We start from the raw sequence: 14,174 nt of genomic DNA on the forward strand, positions 1-14,174 counted from the left end.
ATATAATGATTGATTTTAGGCATGACCGGTCAATACACCAATTGATCGGTGCCTTTGTAATTATACCATTAACACAAGGCTGTTTATCGATTCAAAACCTCAATAGCATATTGTAATATAATATAATGATTGATCAAGATAATGAATCGGTTCATGTAAACACCGATGATTCAAAATGCACGATGTATGTAATCCAACCGGTGCAGTTGTTAACCACTGTTAATTCCAAATGAAGCGGTGTATGTAGTAAGCCCGATAACAAATATGCCCGATGATTAAGCCCGATAACAGATGTGGATCGGTGCCAATAGTTATGCACCCGATAGCAAGTATGTATCGGCTAATAACCCGATAACTTATAGCATTTAATATGCTAAGCAATGTTTGTAAAATCCGATAATCATATGCAATATAAGTTTAGACATGAAGCATGTAAATAACAGAACAAGGAAGGTTAGAAATATCTTATCTTGCATTTCTCTCATGGTTGCTGATTTAATTCCCTTAGAAGCTGGACCATTTCTCTCATGGACTCCTTTATGCTATTCTGAAATTCTTTGGTTTCTTTGACAAATTCTTGGGCATTATCATCCTCCTTATCACCTTTGGCAGTCCCCTTCTTTTTCTCATGTAGCCGATAACAGTGGTTCCTCTCACTCATCAATCACCCTTATGCTGGTGGGATGCCAAGCTCTGATACCATTGAATACAGGTTTTCAGCATATAATTGAGCTTGAGTTAGGGGCAAAACTAGTCATGACTACCCCCTATCATCATCCTAGGGTATACAAGGAAGAGATTGAGAAAGCAATGAAGGATCTATTGGATATGGGGCATATAAGGCCAAGCTCTAGCCCATCGGCATCTTCTATAGTTTTGGTCAAGAAGAAGGATGGGACTATGAGGATGTGTATCGATTATATAGTATTTAACAAAAGGACAGTCAAGAACCATTATTCCATACCTAGGATTCATGAGTTGGTTGATGAGATTCATGGAGCCAAGTATTTTTCCAAGATTGATTCGTGTTTGAGGTACCATCAAATCAAGGTAAGAGATGTGGCTGTGCACAAAACAACTTTTAGATGTCACTAAGGACATTTTGAGCTCTTGGTCATGCCATTTGGCTTAATCAATGTGCCCGCAACCTTCCAATCTTGCATGAACCAGGTATTCATTCTTCAATTGATGAAGTTTGCATTGGTTTTCTTTGATGACATTTTGATTTATAGCAAGACGTGGGGGTATCATTTGAAGCATTTAGATGAGGTGCTTGGCATACTTGAGCAGCATTCCTTTTATGCTAAAATATCCAAATGTGAGTTTGGATTGACTGAAATTTTATATTTGGGATTCAAGATTAGTGCCCAAGCTGTTAGTGTGGATGTGGAGAAGTTCAAGGCAACCTAGGATTAGCCTAGGCCAAGGACTTTGTGATATCTAAGAGCATTTGTGGGACTTTGCAGCTGTTATAGGAGATTTGTGAAAGGGTTTCAACAACTTGCAATTCCTTTGACAAATTTGACTAAGAAAAGAGCATTCCCATGGAGTCCAACAGCCCAAAATGGTTTCTGTTTATGCTTCAATGCCTTTTTCCCCTCTTTGTTTGAGCTTGCAGTTGAAATGAATGCCATATTGAAGTGTTGTAGGTGCCTTTTAGTGTTTTAGGTTTGATTTTCTGTTTCTCTGGTAATTTTTCCATGTGAAGCCTTATTGTTGGGACTTCACAAGTCCTGTTAGTCTAATCAGAATTGCTAAGAGTTGTGTCCTACTCCTTGGACTCTTTTGGCTCATCTCACCACGGGACTTGGTAAATTTGCTAGGTACTCAATAAGTCTTGTAACATTGCTCTATAGTGACTCTAACCAGATCTGCTAGGACTCAAACCCAAGCCCCTTGAACTCTTTTGGGTAGGCTCACTTTGGGATTTGGTGAGCTTGCCGAGTACTTGACGAGTCATATACCATTGCTCTGTATTATATGTTGTCAAATCATTTTACACTAGTGACCTAAGGGATGTGTGTCTAGTGACACATTTATATCTATGATATGCTGAATTCTGGGATACTCAAGGTTTGTGTTTGTTGGCTCTCAAGAATTACAGTGGAAGTCCTCAATATATTCTTAAGTGATGATAAGCAAACAAAACCCTCATAGCCTAATCTTTATTGAGCTAACCATAAATCAAAACCTTGTGTGTATAATATTTGATATGGATTTATTTATGGTAGTGTTCAGTATGCTGCTGGTTGAGATTTGCAGATCTGAGTATAAATCTTTTAAACAAGTCATATGCAACATATTTGCTGTATATTAAGCATTACAAAGTGGCTTTCATCTAGATGCCTGACACACAGTTTTCTCCATGTAACATTCAAATGTTATGGAGCTTCAGATGCAGTACTTTTAAACATAATATCCAATAGCAATCTCAATGGTTTTATACCATAATGGAAAAAAATATTGTGGTTCAGTCACAGTAGCTCTATAAGAAGTTGTGATGTTTGCTATGACGATGAATATTGTTAGTACTTTTGTCATGGTCTGTACTAAAAAAGCATTAGGATGAACATTTGTAGGCACTTGCAGTTATGCCCTGTAAATTAAAAGTTGTTTTAAACACCTTGTTCTGTTAAAACTTATTTAAAAAAAAATAATTAGCTGGTCTTTGCAATATACTTAGCTTTAGCAAATCAAATTAGATTGTATGATTGTTATTAATTTGTAATTGTATGTGGGTTTTATATGAGGTCCATTTTTCACTTTATTATAGGTTTACAAATAATGTTCTAAGCACGGCACAGCAAGTGTGGCTTCGGAAGTTAGGGGGTGCTAAACCTGTTGTTGGTGAAGATGGGAATGGAATAATATCTGCAGGACAGGCAAAACGTTCAACATCAAAGGCTATCACTGATGTAAAAGAATCTCGTCGTGGTTCAAGGTGTATATTTTAATTCTTTTTAATCGTTTATTAAAATATTTAAAAAAAAAATTAATACTTGAATTTCAATGCTTCTTTGTGCAAATATATAATTACTATGTAAGATCCATTTCTAATCATGGCATTTGTCACTGAAAATGATAGGTTTAGGCAGAGGAAGGCAGAGGAAGCACTAAAGAAAGCTGATGCACAACAAGAAATGGCAATAGATATCAAAGGGAAAGATGCATATCAAGTTGTTGGTCCATCATCTGAAAATGAAGAAGAATATGTCCAAACAAATAGTTTATCTCCAGAAAAGGTAGTTACCTCAACAGAATTTTTTGCTGAGTATTACTGAAAAGACACTCAAAAATTTAACCTGAACGTGGGATAGAGACTATCATCTCATGTTTGTGCTTTTCAATGTTACTTTTAGATTGTAATTTTTTTTTTTTTATGCTATATATTTTTATGTTGGAGACGTGAAATAGTATTTCTTAGATCAATTGTTTTTCTTGCCTCCATATGGCAGAAACTACCCATGAGTTAATGAAAGTGGCCTGTGGGAAGAGTTTGACATGTTCAGAAGAAAATGAACAAAAATGCTTATCCCATTTAAGGACATGTCTACAGTTGTGTTAGCCGCATTATTGTATACGGGAATAAGACTAGTTAATTAAGTCATAATTGGGTTTGTTAGTTGGCAGCCGAGGGGTGGTAGTTGCGGTGCGACGGTTGGCACTCACACCCCCTCGGTATCTTTATATACTTCAGAATATAACTTGCAACACACGAATTATGAATGGAATAACATATCTGATACTTGTCTGATATCTATGGCATTATTCTGCATTACGTACTTTATGCTTTAAGTATTCACCCGAGAGGGCAAACATTTGGTGCCGTTGCCTAGACGTACTCGAGAACGGAAGACGCGGATGGCGCACGGACATGATGGGCCTACCCGTTGGTGAAATAAACCCAGAGGCCGACGACGTGCGAACAGAACTTTACACAGGAGAAGATACGGCAACAAGAGAATTTTCAATTTTGCTCCAGGTAGCCATCCAAACCTACGTCCGACGAGAGGCGGTGGAGGCGGAAATCCCACCCAGTGCCGTGTGGACAGCGTTGGAGGTGAGCCCGACAGTAAATCGGCTGATGAACCATCTTCCCCGGTTACTTGCACAAGCATCGCTGGCACAACAAGCTCGCCTGGAGGAGACTGCCCAGAAAGAGCGACGCCAACAAATCCTGCAACAGTACGAAGACAGCAACTAACGGGAAGCGGAACGGGATGGTGCCAGGCCAGGAGGGAATTGAAACTTGAACTTTATATATTTAAATAAAAGTGTCATCGACACAAGATTGTATCCGACAAATGAATTAATAAAGACGTAATTTTGTTTATGTATTGCGAAGTATGGAAATGTATGGCAATTAATGCCCAACCTTTTGAATAAAGATAGAAATAAGAAAGCAGAAATGGACGAGTGGGAGGCCGCGCAGAGGGCCTTGATTCTGGAGCAACATGTAGAACGTAGATGGAGGCTGAGGCAACTTGCCGAAGGACGATCTGCCGAGGGGAACCAAGGAGGTGTCACGGAGGGTGCAGAAGCCGACGGAAATTTCTACGCATCGCTAGATCATCGTAGGACGCGGAGCCACGAAGAGTTTTTGGAAGAAACAAGGTTACGGCGAAATCTAGTCGAAGAGACTCGGGATCAATTTAGAAACTTATCCCTTACACCACGGAGTGAAGATCACCAACGGGAACCAGGAGTGGGCGCGGGTGAGAGCGAAGAGGAGGACGGAGCAGGTGTATGAGCTCCATGGGCGCTTGGCATCCACTGCTACACCACCACCGACGCCTTCTTCATCAGGGACGCCTTCTGCACTTCTTTAGTTTTTTTTCTTCTGGATTTTTGCAAGCTCCATGTATTTGTTGTGCGAATCGCACACCCATCCCTGTCTTGGACAGGGACCCCCAGTTTGTGCCTTTCTGTCCTGATCCTGAAATTTGGCTAAGTCTGGAATTCCCTGATCCTGAAATTTGGCTAACTCTGAAAAACTGAGGAAACCTCCAAAAACTAGAATTTGCAATATAACTCCTGGAGGGCTGAAACCACTCTCAAACATCCTGAAAGTATATATGGAATATAACTTAAAGTATAAGACTTATACTTAAATGTTATATTCCATATGCTCATTTTCGGACCCAGAAGCCAAAAGCTAAAAGTTGCCAAACGACCCTCAAGACCCGAGATTCCCTTTAAACATCATTTTCGGACCCTGGGGCCGAAATTTCTAAATATGACGAAATCGCAAAAAGTGTTTCAAGGTCCAAAAAACACTTTAAGTGTCCATTTTCGGACCCTAGGGGCGAAATGTTAAAAAATGCGATTTTGCAAAAGCGCCTCCAGGTCCGAAATCACTTAAGTCCCTCTTTTCGGACCCTTGGAAGAAAATAAAGAAAGCGCGTAGTTTTAAAACGGACGCTTCAGGTCCGAAAACCCGAAATATCCATTTTCGGACCCCTGGGTTTAAAAGCGCGAAATATAAAAGGACGCACTAGGTCCGAAAACTGGCGAAAGCGCTTCAAGCCCCGAAAAACACTTAAACGCCCAATTTCGGACCCTACCTCCGAAGTTCACATTAAAATCGCGAAATTTCCAAACGCGTTTTTAGGTCCGAAATTCTTTTAAAATTGCGAAATATGCCTTATGGTCCGAAATCTGGGTAAATTCGCCAAAAGGCGTTGAGCGTCCGAAGTTTGCCTTAGACACCCATTTTGGACCCCAGCCCCGAAATTTTAAAACCCACCAAAATTGCAAAGGGTGGTTTAGCTCCGAAAATGATAGAGTTCGCCAAGAAAACACGTGAAAAGCTCTGAAAATACACTTAAGTGTCCATTTTCGGACCCTGGGGCGAAAAGTTTGAAAATCGCAATTTGCAAAATATGTGTAAGCTCCGAAATTTGCCAAACATGTCATAAGGTCCGAATTTGCCTTTAAAATTTGCGAAATATATGCAAGCGTCGAAAGTTGCAAAACTCCCCATGTTCCGAAAATATCTCCAGTTCAAAATGTCTAAGTTCTCCAAAATTCACCAGAAAAGCATGAGAGTTAGAGTTTTAGAATCTGCAGAAGCTCTTCAAACCTCCAGAATCGTGCCATAAACCCATTTGAAACGTCCAAGACTCCGAAGGTAAAATACGCAGAAGTAAAAGACCAAGGATTAGATTTCACAATCGAAGAAAAAGAGAAGCATTTTCAAGATACATCTCGCAAAGAGCTTCTCAAGCCAGACGTCGTAATTAAATTTAATGTTTGTTAAATTAAATTATTTAATTGTTCAAATTGATTTAATTAAGTGAAATTGGTTGATCGCAGGACGTCATCGAAGAACCAGGAGAAAGACTTGAAATGCAAATCGAGGAAGGATCGCAATTCAAGGCCAGGCGCTAAAGATTGAAAAAGAAAGATGCAGGAGCGCAAGAGCAACCGAGCATTGGGAACCGTGCTGTTGAACATAGATGAAGTCCACCGGCGAAATTGGAGGCAAAAGGCAAAAGAACACTCTGAATGCTGCAAGTTTATGCATTCTCAAAGAAGCACACAGCTGGATTTAAGTCCAGAAATTCAGTTTTAAAGCTGAAATTGCTTTATTGTAAACTGCCTATGGGTCCCGTGCAAGATATTTTTGTGGATAACTATTCCCAACCACCAAGAAGACCAGATAGACCTGAATTAAAGCCAAATAGTGGCAGGTAGTTGAGATATTTGTTGGTTGGATAACTGAGAATTAATTCGGCATGGGTCAAAGCTGTCAGCTTCTGGAAGGCAGATCAGGACCCTTGGATGCAGTCCATCCTGGCCTCTGATTCAAAATTGGAATATCTATAAAAGGCAGAGGCCTTTCTTTTGTAAAGGTTAGATAGTTAGATTGTTAGAGATTGAGAGATTGTTAGAGATTGAGAAATTGCTAGATAGTTAGATTTTAGAGTTAGAATAGGTTAGATCTTAGCGGTAGCATAGAGATGCTGCAGAAATTGTTGTAATAGGCAGTTGAGATCAATATATGAACATTGATTTGGTGTTTATTGTCTTGTTTTCATCCTGTTTGCATGGTTTCTTTCAGCATTTTAGATAGATCTTTCTATTTTGGGTGTGCAGGTATTTGATAGATTCGGGCTCATACCACTGAGGATATTCTGATTGTGTATCCTTTTGTGTGGTTAACTTGAGCCTTCGATTGTGCTTAGTTCAATTGCAGGTGTCCGTTTGAGCTACGCCAGAATTGGGTGCTTAGCCGTGCGTCTCCAATCTGAAAATCTTCCAAGTTCCTTTGAAGATTGCACCGTTCCTGCAAGGTTGTGAGCCATTCTGGCCAAGTAGGAATTGGTTATGTGGAATCCGTCTACCCGCATACCCGTGTTGTTAGTTTTAGATCTCCTAACCCTTTCCTTTTGCTCTTTATTGCATAATTCGAGAATCACAGCAGACTAGCTTGTTGCCAGTTAAACGTAAGTCCCCCTTGTGTTTCCAGCATAAACACATCAAGCCACTGAGAGATCCCGCAGTCAAGACCTGACAAAAGAAACCTTGAGGTAGTCTCCTTTGATCAAACTTAGAAAACAGCATTAGAGACTTCCTTATCTCAAGAGAGAGTAGGATAATCAGTCGGCTATTCTATTCTGCGTTGGCCGTATGGAGTTTGCAGCAATGCGATTTCGTCCACGTCAACAGTATTCTCCATTTTGTTGTAAGTCGCCTGGAGACGACTTTTCTTTTTGGGGGGGATGATGTTAGCCGCATTATTGTATACGGAAATAAGACTAGTTAATTAAGTCGTAATTGGGTTTGTTAGTTGGCAGCCAAGGGGTGGTAGTTGCGGTGCGACAGTTGGCTCTCGCACGATGATGGGTATAAATACCCTTAGATTTTAACAAATTCTATGGAACAAATTCACGGGAAAGTCAAATTAAAAACAGGCTGAAAACAAACTATTGACAAGTACACAAACAAACAATAACAAATTAAAACAGACAATACCTAGGATAATGATGGAATAATCCAACAAGTTCTTTGGCTCTGATCATGGAACATTCTTTTGATGAAGGTCTGAACCCTGGCATTTTCCCACAATCCTGGTGTTTTGAATCTGAGAAATTTTTTCGTCTGCATAAATACCTAACTCAAATCTGCAACCTTAATGTTCTAAACCGTAGAGCGCGTGAAAATATGCCTCTTCAAGCGCACAACGTGATGATTACATGCATGCTGATATCTTGTTTTTGGTCAGAACAAGTCTTGTTGAAACCATGACAAAATCCTAACAACAATCTAAAAATGATTACCAGATGGTGGATTTATCATATTTTCATATTTGGATCTCAGCAGCTGGGAAGAATGGAAGTTGTTTAAATTTGAGGAAAATTAATACTGTTATAACTTATAAGAAATTGTCTTATGATAATTGATAAGAAATTAGCTTGAATTGATCATCCAGCCAATTAGTCATTCAATTTAATGGAAAGCCTTGTACAGACAACTGAAAAGTTGCCTTTAAAACCTTGAAATAGTTACAACCTCTGCTGATAAGATGGAAACTTTTGTTGAATGATGTAACCTTGCTGCTATGAAAGTTGTTGCTCTCCTGCTTATGAAAGGATGAAGATCAAGGGATTCTTTGCTTGGGGTTTCAAGACTCTTTAGAAAATCCTTCATATTTCTGAACAAGGACTCATAAGAATCACTGAGAGGATGTGCTGCACATTAGGATGCTTTTTTCAATAGTTGCTTTGTTGGAGGTCCTATTTTTGGAGGGTGTATGAAGGCCTATTTTTAGGTGTTTTAGTTTGCTTTTATTTCAGCTTTCTTTATGATAGTTTTATGCTTTAAAGTGCTTTCTTTCTTGTTTTTTCAATAGCTCTAGGTATTTTTCTTTAAAAACATTTTTTTTCAGATAAGTTGATTAGCATCCTTGTAATGCCTCTTTCTTGGATCACCTTATATTTTACCCTAAATTAACAAATCCAAAATGAAACAAAGAGTATAATATAGTTAGAGATATAATTCTCACCCAACAATAAGATAAGTCTGTTTTGGAAACCTGCAATCTACTTATATAACAATGAAGATATAATTCATGAGGTGCATCCATTTCTAGGATTAAAAAGAGAACATATATTTATAACAATAACAAATCTAAACTATTATGTGGGGTTCAATCATAACGAGGGTTGAGATAAGGAGACATGATAAGGTGCCCAAAATATCCTCTACCCTAGGCCCAAGAGTGGAAACTCTGACCCCCTAGGCCTCATGTGGCCTTTTGACATTTCCATGAGGTGGTGTACCTAGTGAGGCCTACATAGCTGTTCCCCTTCATCATGCCATCCTTCTTACCCTCTTATGATTGAGGGTCCCTTGAGTTCATCCCAACAATTGATAAATGTAGGGTTTGTAAGGGAAATTGAAATAGGATGCCCTAAAATGAACCTCCATAGGGAGATTTGGAATGATGGATTGTAGATCCATGACCACACCTATGGAGACAAATCTGCACAAGCTAAAGGAAGTAGCTGCAGAATCAGAGTTTGCAAATCCTACCCTCTGCAGACAGATTATTGGATCTCTGATGTATTTGGTAAACACAAGACCTGATATATGTTATGTTGTTAATACACTAAGTCAGTTCATGTGTGAACCTAGGGAAATACATCTTGTTGCTACAAAGCATATTCTGAAATATCTTCGAGGAACTATTGGTTTTGGTCTGAAATATAAACATGTAGACCTTGACTTACATGGATTCACTGATTCTGATGGGGCTGGAAGCGTAGTTGACAGGAAAAGCACATCAGGATGTTGCTTCAGTTTAGGATCAGGAATGATCTCATGGATATGTAGAAAATAGTCTTCAGTTGCTCAGAGTTCTACAGAAGCTGAATACTTTGCAGCCTCCATGGGAGCAAGAGAAGCAGTATGGCTCCGGAAATCGCTTGTAGGACTGTTTGATCAGCCCTTAAATCCTACTGTCATCTATTGTGACAATCAAAGTTGCATCAAACTTTCAATGAATCCAGTATTTCATGACAGGTCTAAACACATTGAGATTCCTTATCACTATGTTTGAGATATGGTGGAAAGGAATGTGATCCGACTGAATTATATTAGTACAGGTGATCAGATTGCAGACATTCTTACCAAGCCTCTCTCCAGGATCAAGATTGAACACTTTAGAGATAAACTTGGTATGGTTGAAAATGTTATTTAATTTTGAGATAGAGTCTCATTTATTCTGATATACTAATATATTTAAGATGTTTCATGTGTAAACTCTTTCATTTGTCATGTGTGTGACTCCATGACTTCATGGGCCCCTTGTGAACATTATTGAAGGGTGACGACTTTTCAATAATGAATACTTGTTTCAAATTGATATTGTAAGGTGATGATTTTACAATTATCAATTTATCTATCTTGATGGATATCATGTGACTTGATATCTGTGGACATGTCATGATAGTATATATCTTTGAGACATTATGGTAGATATCAGTTGGTTGGTATCATTAAATAAACCATAATTATGATAGAGATCTTCATGGTGAATATTATGGACATAATAATCGTGGACATGCCATGAATCATTATTAGTATGGTAGGCATCATGTGACTTGATGCTAGTGCACATACCTTACTTGATAACTATGAGTTATGGTGAGTATCATAAGAGTTGATATTCATTGTTGAACCATATCTCTGAATATCACTATGGTGTGATATCTCTTCTCTTCACAATCAATGGATGAATTGTGATGTTTTCTCTAACATGAAATATGTCCTCCCTAGCTAAGAGGGAGTGTTAATTTTGGTGACATCGGTCGTACAATTTCAAAATTCCGATGCTTACATGTTAACATATTAGTTTATACGATAAACAATAAATGTTATCTTATGCCACCGGTTACACCCCTTCATGTTATCGGGCTGGGAATGTTATCTTATGCCACCAGTTACACCCCTTCATGTTAACGGGCTGGGGTTAAACGATTTATAATAAATCGCGATTAGTAAAGCAAGCAAATTGTTTGTTAACGAGCGGTGATATTAGGAGTGGTACGTAGGGAAGAGGTGTCTTCCCACGTGGGAAGACATATCTCTTCTCTACGAACCCTCTCATTCACTTATATAACATGCATACAATGGGAGGAGGACTATACCGAAATTGATAAGTGTTGTCCGTCCATTCCATTCACACTACTGCAGTTCGAAGTAAATTCCAGACTATATCTTCATCTGTTCTAGCCTCTTGATCACAGAATTTAGATAAACTTAACAACTATATGTATAGCAGGGTCTCCATTTTGTCATCTGGAGACATTTTTGGGGGTTTTCTGTTCTATTAGTTAGGGTAGAAGCAGATTGCTCTTATGGCCAGATGGTATAAGATATTGATTGGTTGGGAAGGTAATGATGTTCTAGTTTCCAGTGTTTGGCAAAATATGTAATGCTTTTTTTATATAAATATATGGGTGCAGCCCCTAGCTACTATTAATTGATCAAAAAAGAAAAAAAAGTATTGTAATTAAAGAATTGAAAAGGTATGTTGGTTGATCAACTCCCTCAAAAATCTATATATTTATTTTAAACCTGGATATTTGGTATGATGGAATCTCTTGTAGATAGATCAAGAAAGGTGGTGGGCATTGGAGGAGTGTGCAAAGAATATCCAACCAAGGATATAGGGCATACCTTGAAAGTTCCTGGCTAGGGCTGTGGTGAATGAGCATACGATATTGTTGTCCTCATATAGTGTGGCCATTGCCTTAAGACCTTGCATCTCATCACTATGAGAATGAAATCCAAATAATTTAACATATATGAAGTTGATCCTTTGTAATTCCATTGGATATTTCAAATGCTTCATTTGATTGGTTCCTCCATTTTATTCTTGTAATAAATGATTAAAACTACATTTGATATAATCTGGAAATGAGCTCATTACAAATCTCCGACTTGAGATTATCCATCACTTTGACGTGTCTAGGGCCAATGGGTCTAGACTACACAATCTTAGATGGAACTAGGGTATTTTTTAGGAACCTATCCTAACACCCATAGGAGATGAATGTTTGGTGGTAGAGAAGAAACTGGTAATGTATGCTGACCTTGTGATTTTGGTTGCGCCTGGGGGTCTAAAAGGCACTTGATGCTGAAATGAAGCAAATCCACAATATGTAGGATAAGTGTGAGGGGGTTGAAGATTGGTCACTCTACACATGTAAGAACTCATAAAATTGATGACCTCTCAAAGGTAAAAGGCCATATAAATCTAACTGAGCCAGTGTAAAAAGGTTGATAGAGAACCTTAGTCTCTAGACAGACAATAGTATATCCCTTGAATCTCATAGTAAAAAGAACACTTGAATTTAATTTTTTGTGTCTCCATTCTTGGGAGGGATTATAGATTAGAAATCTTCAAACCATGAGGAATGTAGTAATCTCAATTCATAATTGGTGCGTGGACACATTGAATTGCCTAAGTGGCATTCTCAAGCAATGTGAGTACTGATGCCAGAGATAACTAGGGAGAACACTAGTGCCATTCACAGTTTGTAAAAAAATTATTGCATAGAGGCTTAACTTTGCATTTAGAAGCCATGGGGACAAGTCCAGGCGATTGAATGTACAATCGGTACATGTAATCTTTGACAACTCTATTAATTAACAACTTCAAGGGAAGAAGTTACATAGGGATATCTGAGGGGGAAGCTGACCAATAGAAATGCTGATAGATTGAAGAGAAAACCGATCTTAACATACTGATTAGATCAATGCCAAATGAGGCTTGAGAAGGAAACCATAGTAGAACCATAAAGTGTCAAATATGTTTTTCTCTCACAATTGGTAGTTGAATCACCCTAGGGATCCAAGTTTATGAATAAAGATAGTAAGGCTAAAGACACTTCTGAGGCAAAGGTACTCAGCAGCGAACTCAGCTTGGATGATAATAGAGAACCAACAGTTTGAAATGGATCTGCTGAAGCATGATATTCTGCTTCTTCTGCATGTATATTCCTTCACTATGATACCATATTACCAAATTCTACCTAACCCTTGCACTTTTGAACATTGATGTTGAGATACTTTGGATTCACATCATAGTTATTGAGCTGGTTATTCCTTAATGAGTTTTACCTAGTAACAAGCCCTCATAAAAACAGTGGTTATACGTAAGTATAGATATATTAATTAATATGGTATATATTAATAGATAAGTAGACTGGTAGATTTACCCTTCCACGTATGCGTGCGTGTCTGTGTAGACATTGATATGATCAAATCCCACATAGGATATGCGTCTATAGCCCTGCTCTTGGTAACTTATCTAGGATACAATTTGGATTACTTTCACAAGTGTGCTTCAGTAGTATATATTCCCTAGTTTTTTCATAGTTTTTTGTTTGAAAAAAGCAAAATTCTAATTCAGTTCTGAATTCGTCTATTAAATTGTGTAATCAGTTTAGATTAAAATTTTATTTTATTTGTTGAGATCGATGGTTTTTTTGACCTTGACAAGCTATTTCCTAAGGTCATTAAAAGATGACCTTGGGCTTAAATATCTGTATTAACATACTACATACATGTTGCAGGAACCATTAGAAGAGGTGTATGCTGCTAGTGTTAATAGCACTACTAATAATCCTGGACCCAAGAGAAGTAAAAGATCAAAAAGAAGACGTGCAATGTAAGGTTTCTGAAAGGATTCATACTCAATCGAGTTTGGATTCGGCAAATTTTGTGTTCTTCAATTTGAAATTGTTGGTTGTATAGAACGTTGTAGTTAATTAGGGGGGTTTCCCCAACTGCAATTTATGTGAAAAAAGAAGAAAAAACAAAGAAAGCGCTAAATTTTAATTTTAGCTGCTAATTTGTAGCTTGCCTGTGCGGTTATTCTTTATGTATACCATATTCTGTAAAATATGCCATTTTGCATCCAGATTTGAAGTTTCTTATCCTTCTAGGTTGCATATTCGTCATATCTTTTCATATTCTGCCTCTCTAATCTTCTCTCTTATTATTCCCCTGCCTCCACATTTGTCCTCGCGCTCACCTTCTATTCTAGTTTCTTCGTCCTGAGTACGTTACCTCCAGATTGCTTTCTTCATCATCCATCATATGATTTTCTAATTTATTATCTGCTATTGATTGTCTTTTACTTTATATTTGGTTATCTGCTA

General features: G+C 38.1%; 1 protein-coding gene across 1 annotated transcript in view; it reads left to right on the plus strand.

The window, feature by feature from the left end:
- Positions 1-13,973, plus strand: part of LOC131077287 (inner membrane protein PPF-1, chloroplastic) — a 222,106-nt gene extending 208,133 nt beyond the window's left edge. Inside the window, exons 9-11 of the mRNA XM_058014751.2 lie at positions 2,774-2,941; positions 3,086-3,242; positions 13,587-13,973. Of these exons, the coding sequence (XP_057870734.2) occupies positions 2,774-2,941; positions 3,086-3,242; positions 13,587-13,685 (424 nt within the window). The 3' untranslated portion in view covers positions 13,686-13,973. The remainder of the gene's footprint in view (positions 1-2,773; positions 2,942-3,085; positions 3,243-13,586) is intronic.
- The last annotated feature ends 201 nt before the right edge of the window (positions 13,974-14,174 follow it).

Source organism: Cryptomeria japonica, chromosome 8 (genome assembly GCF_030272615.1).
Source record: "Cryptomeria japonica chromosome 8, Sugi_1.0, whole genome shotgun sequence".
Lineage (NCBI taxonomy): Eukaryota > Viridiplantae > Streptophyta > Pinopsida > Cupressales > Cupressaceae > Cryptomeria > Cryptomeria japonica.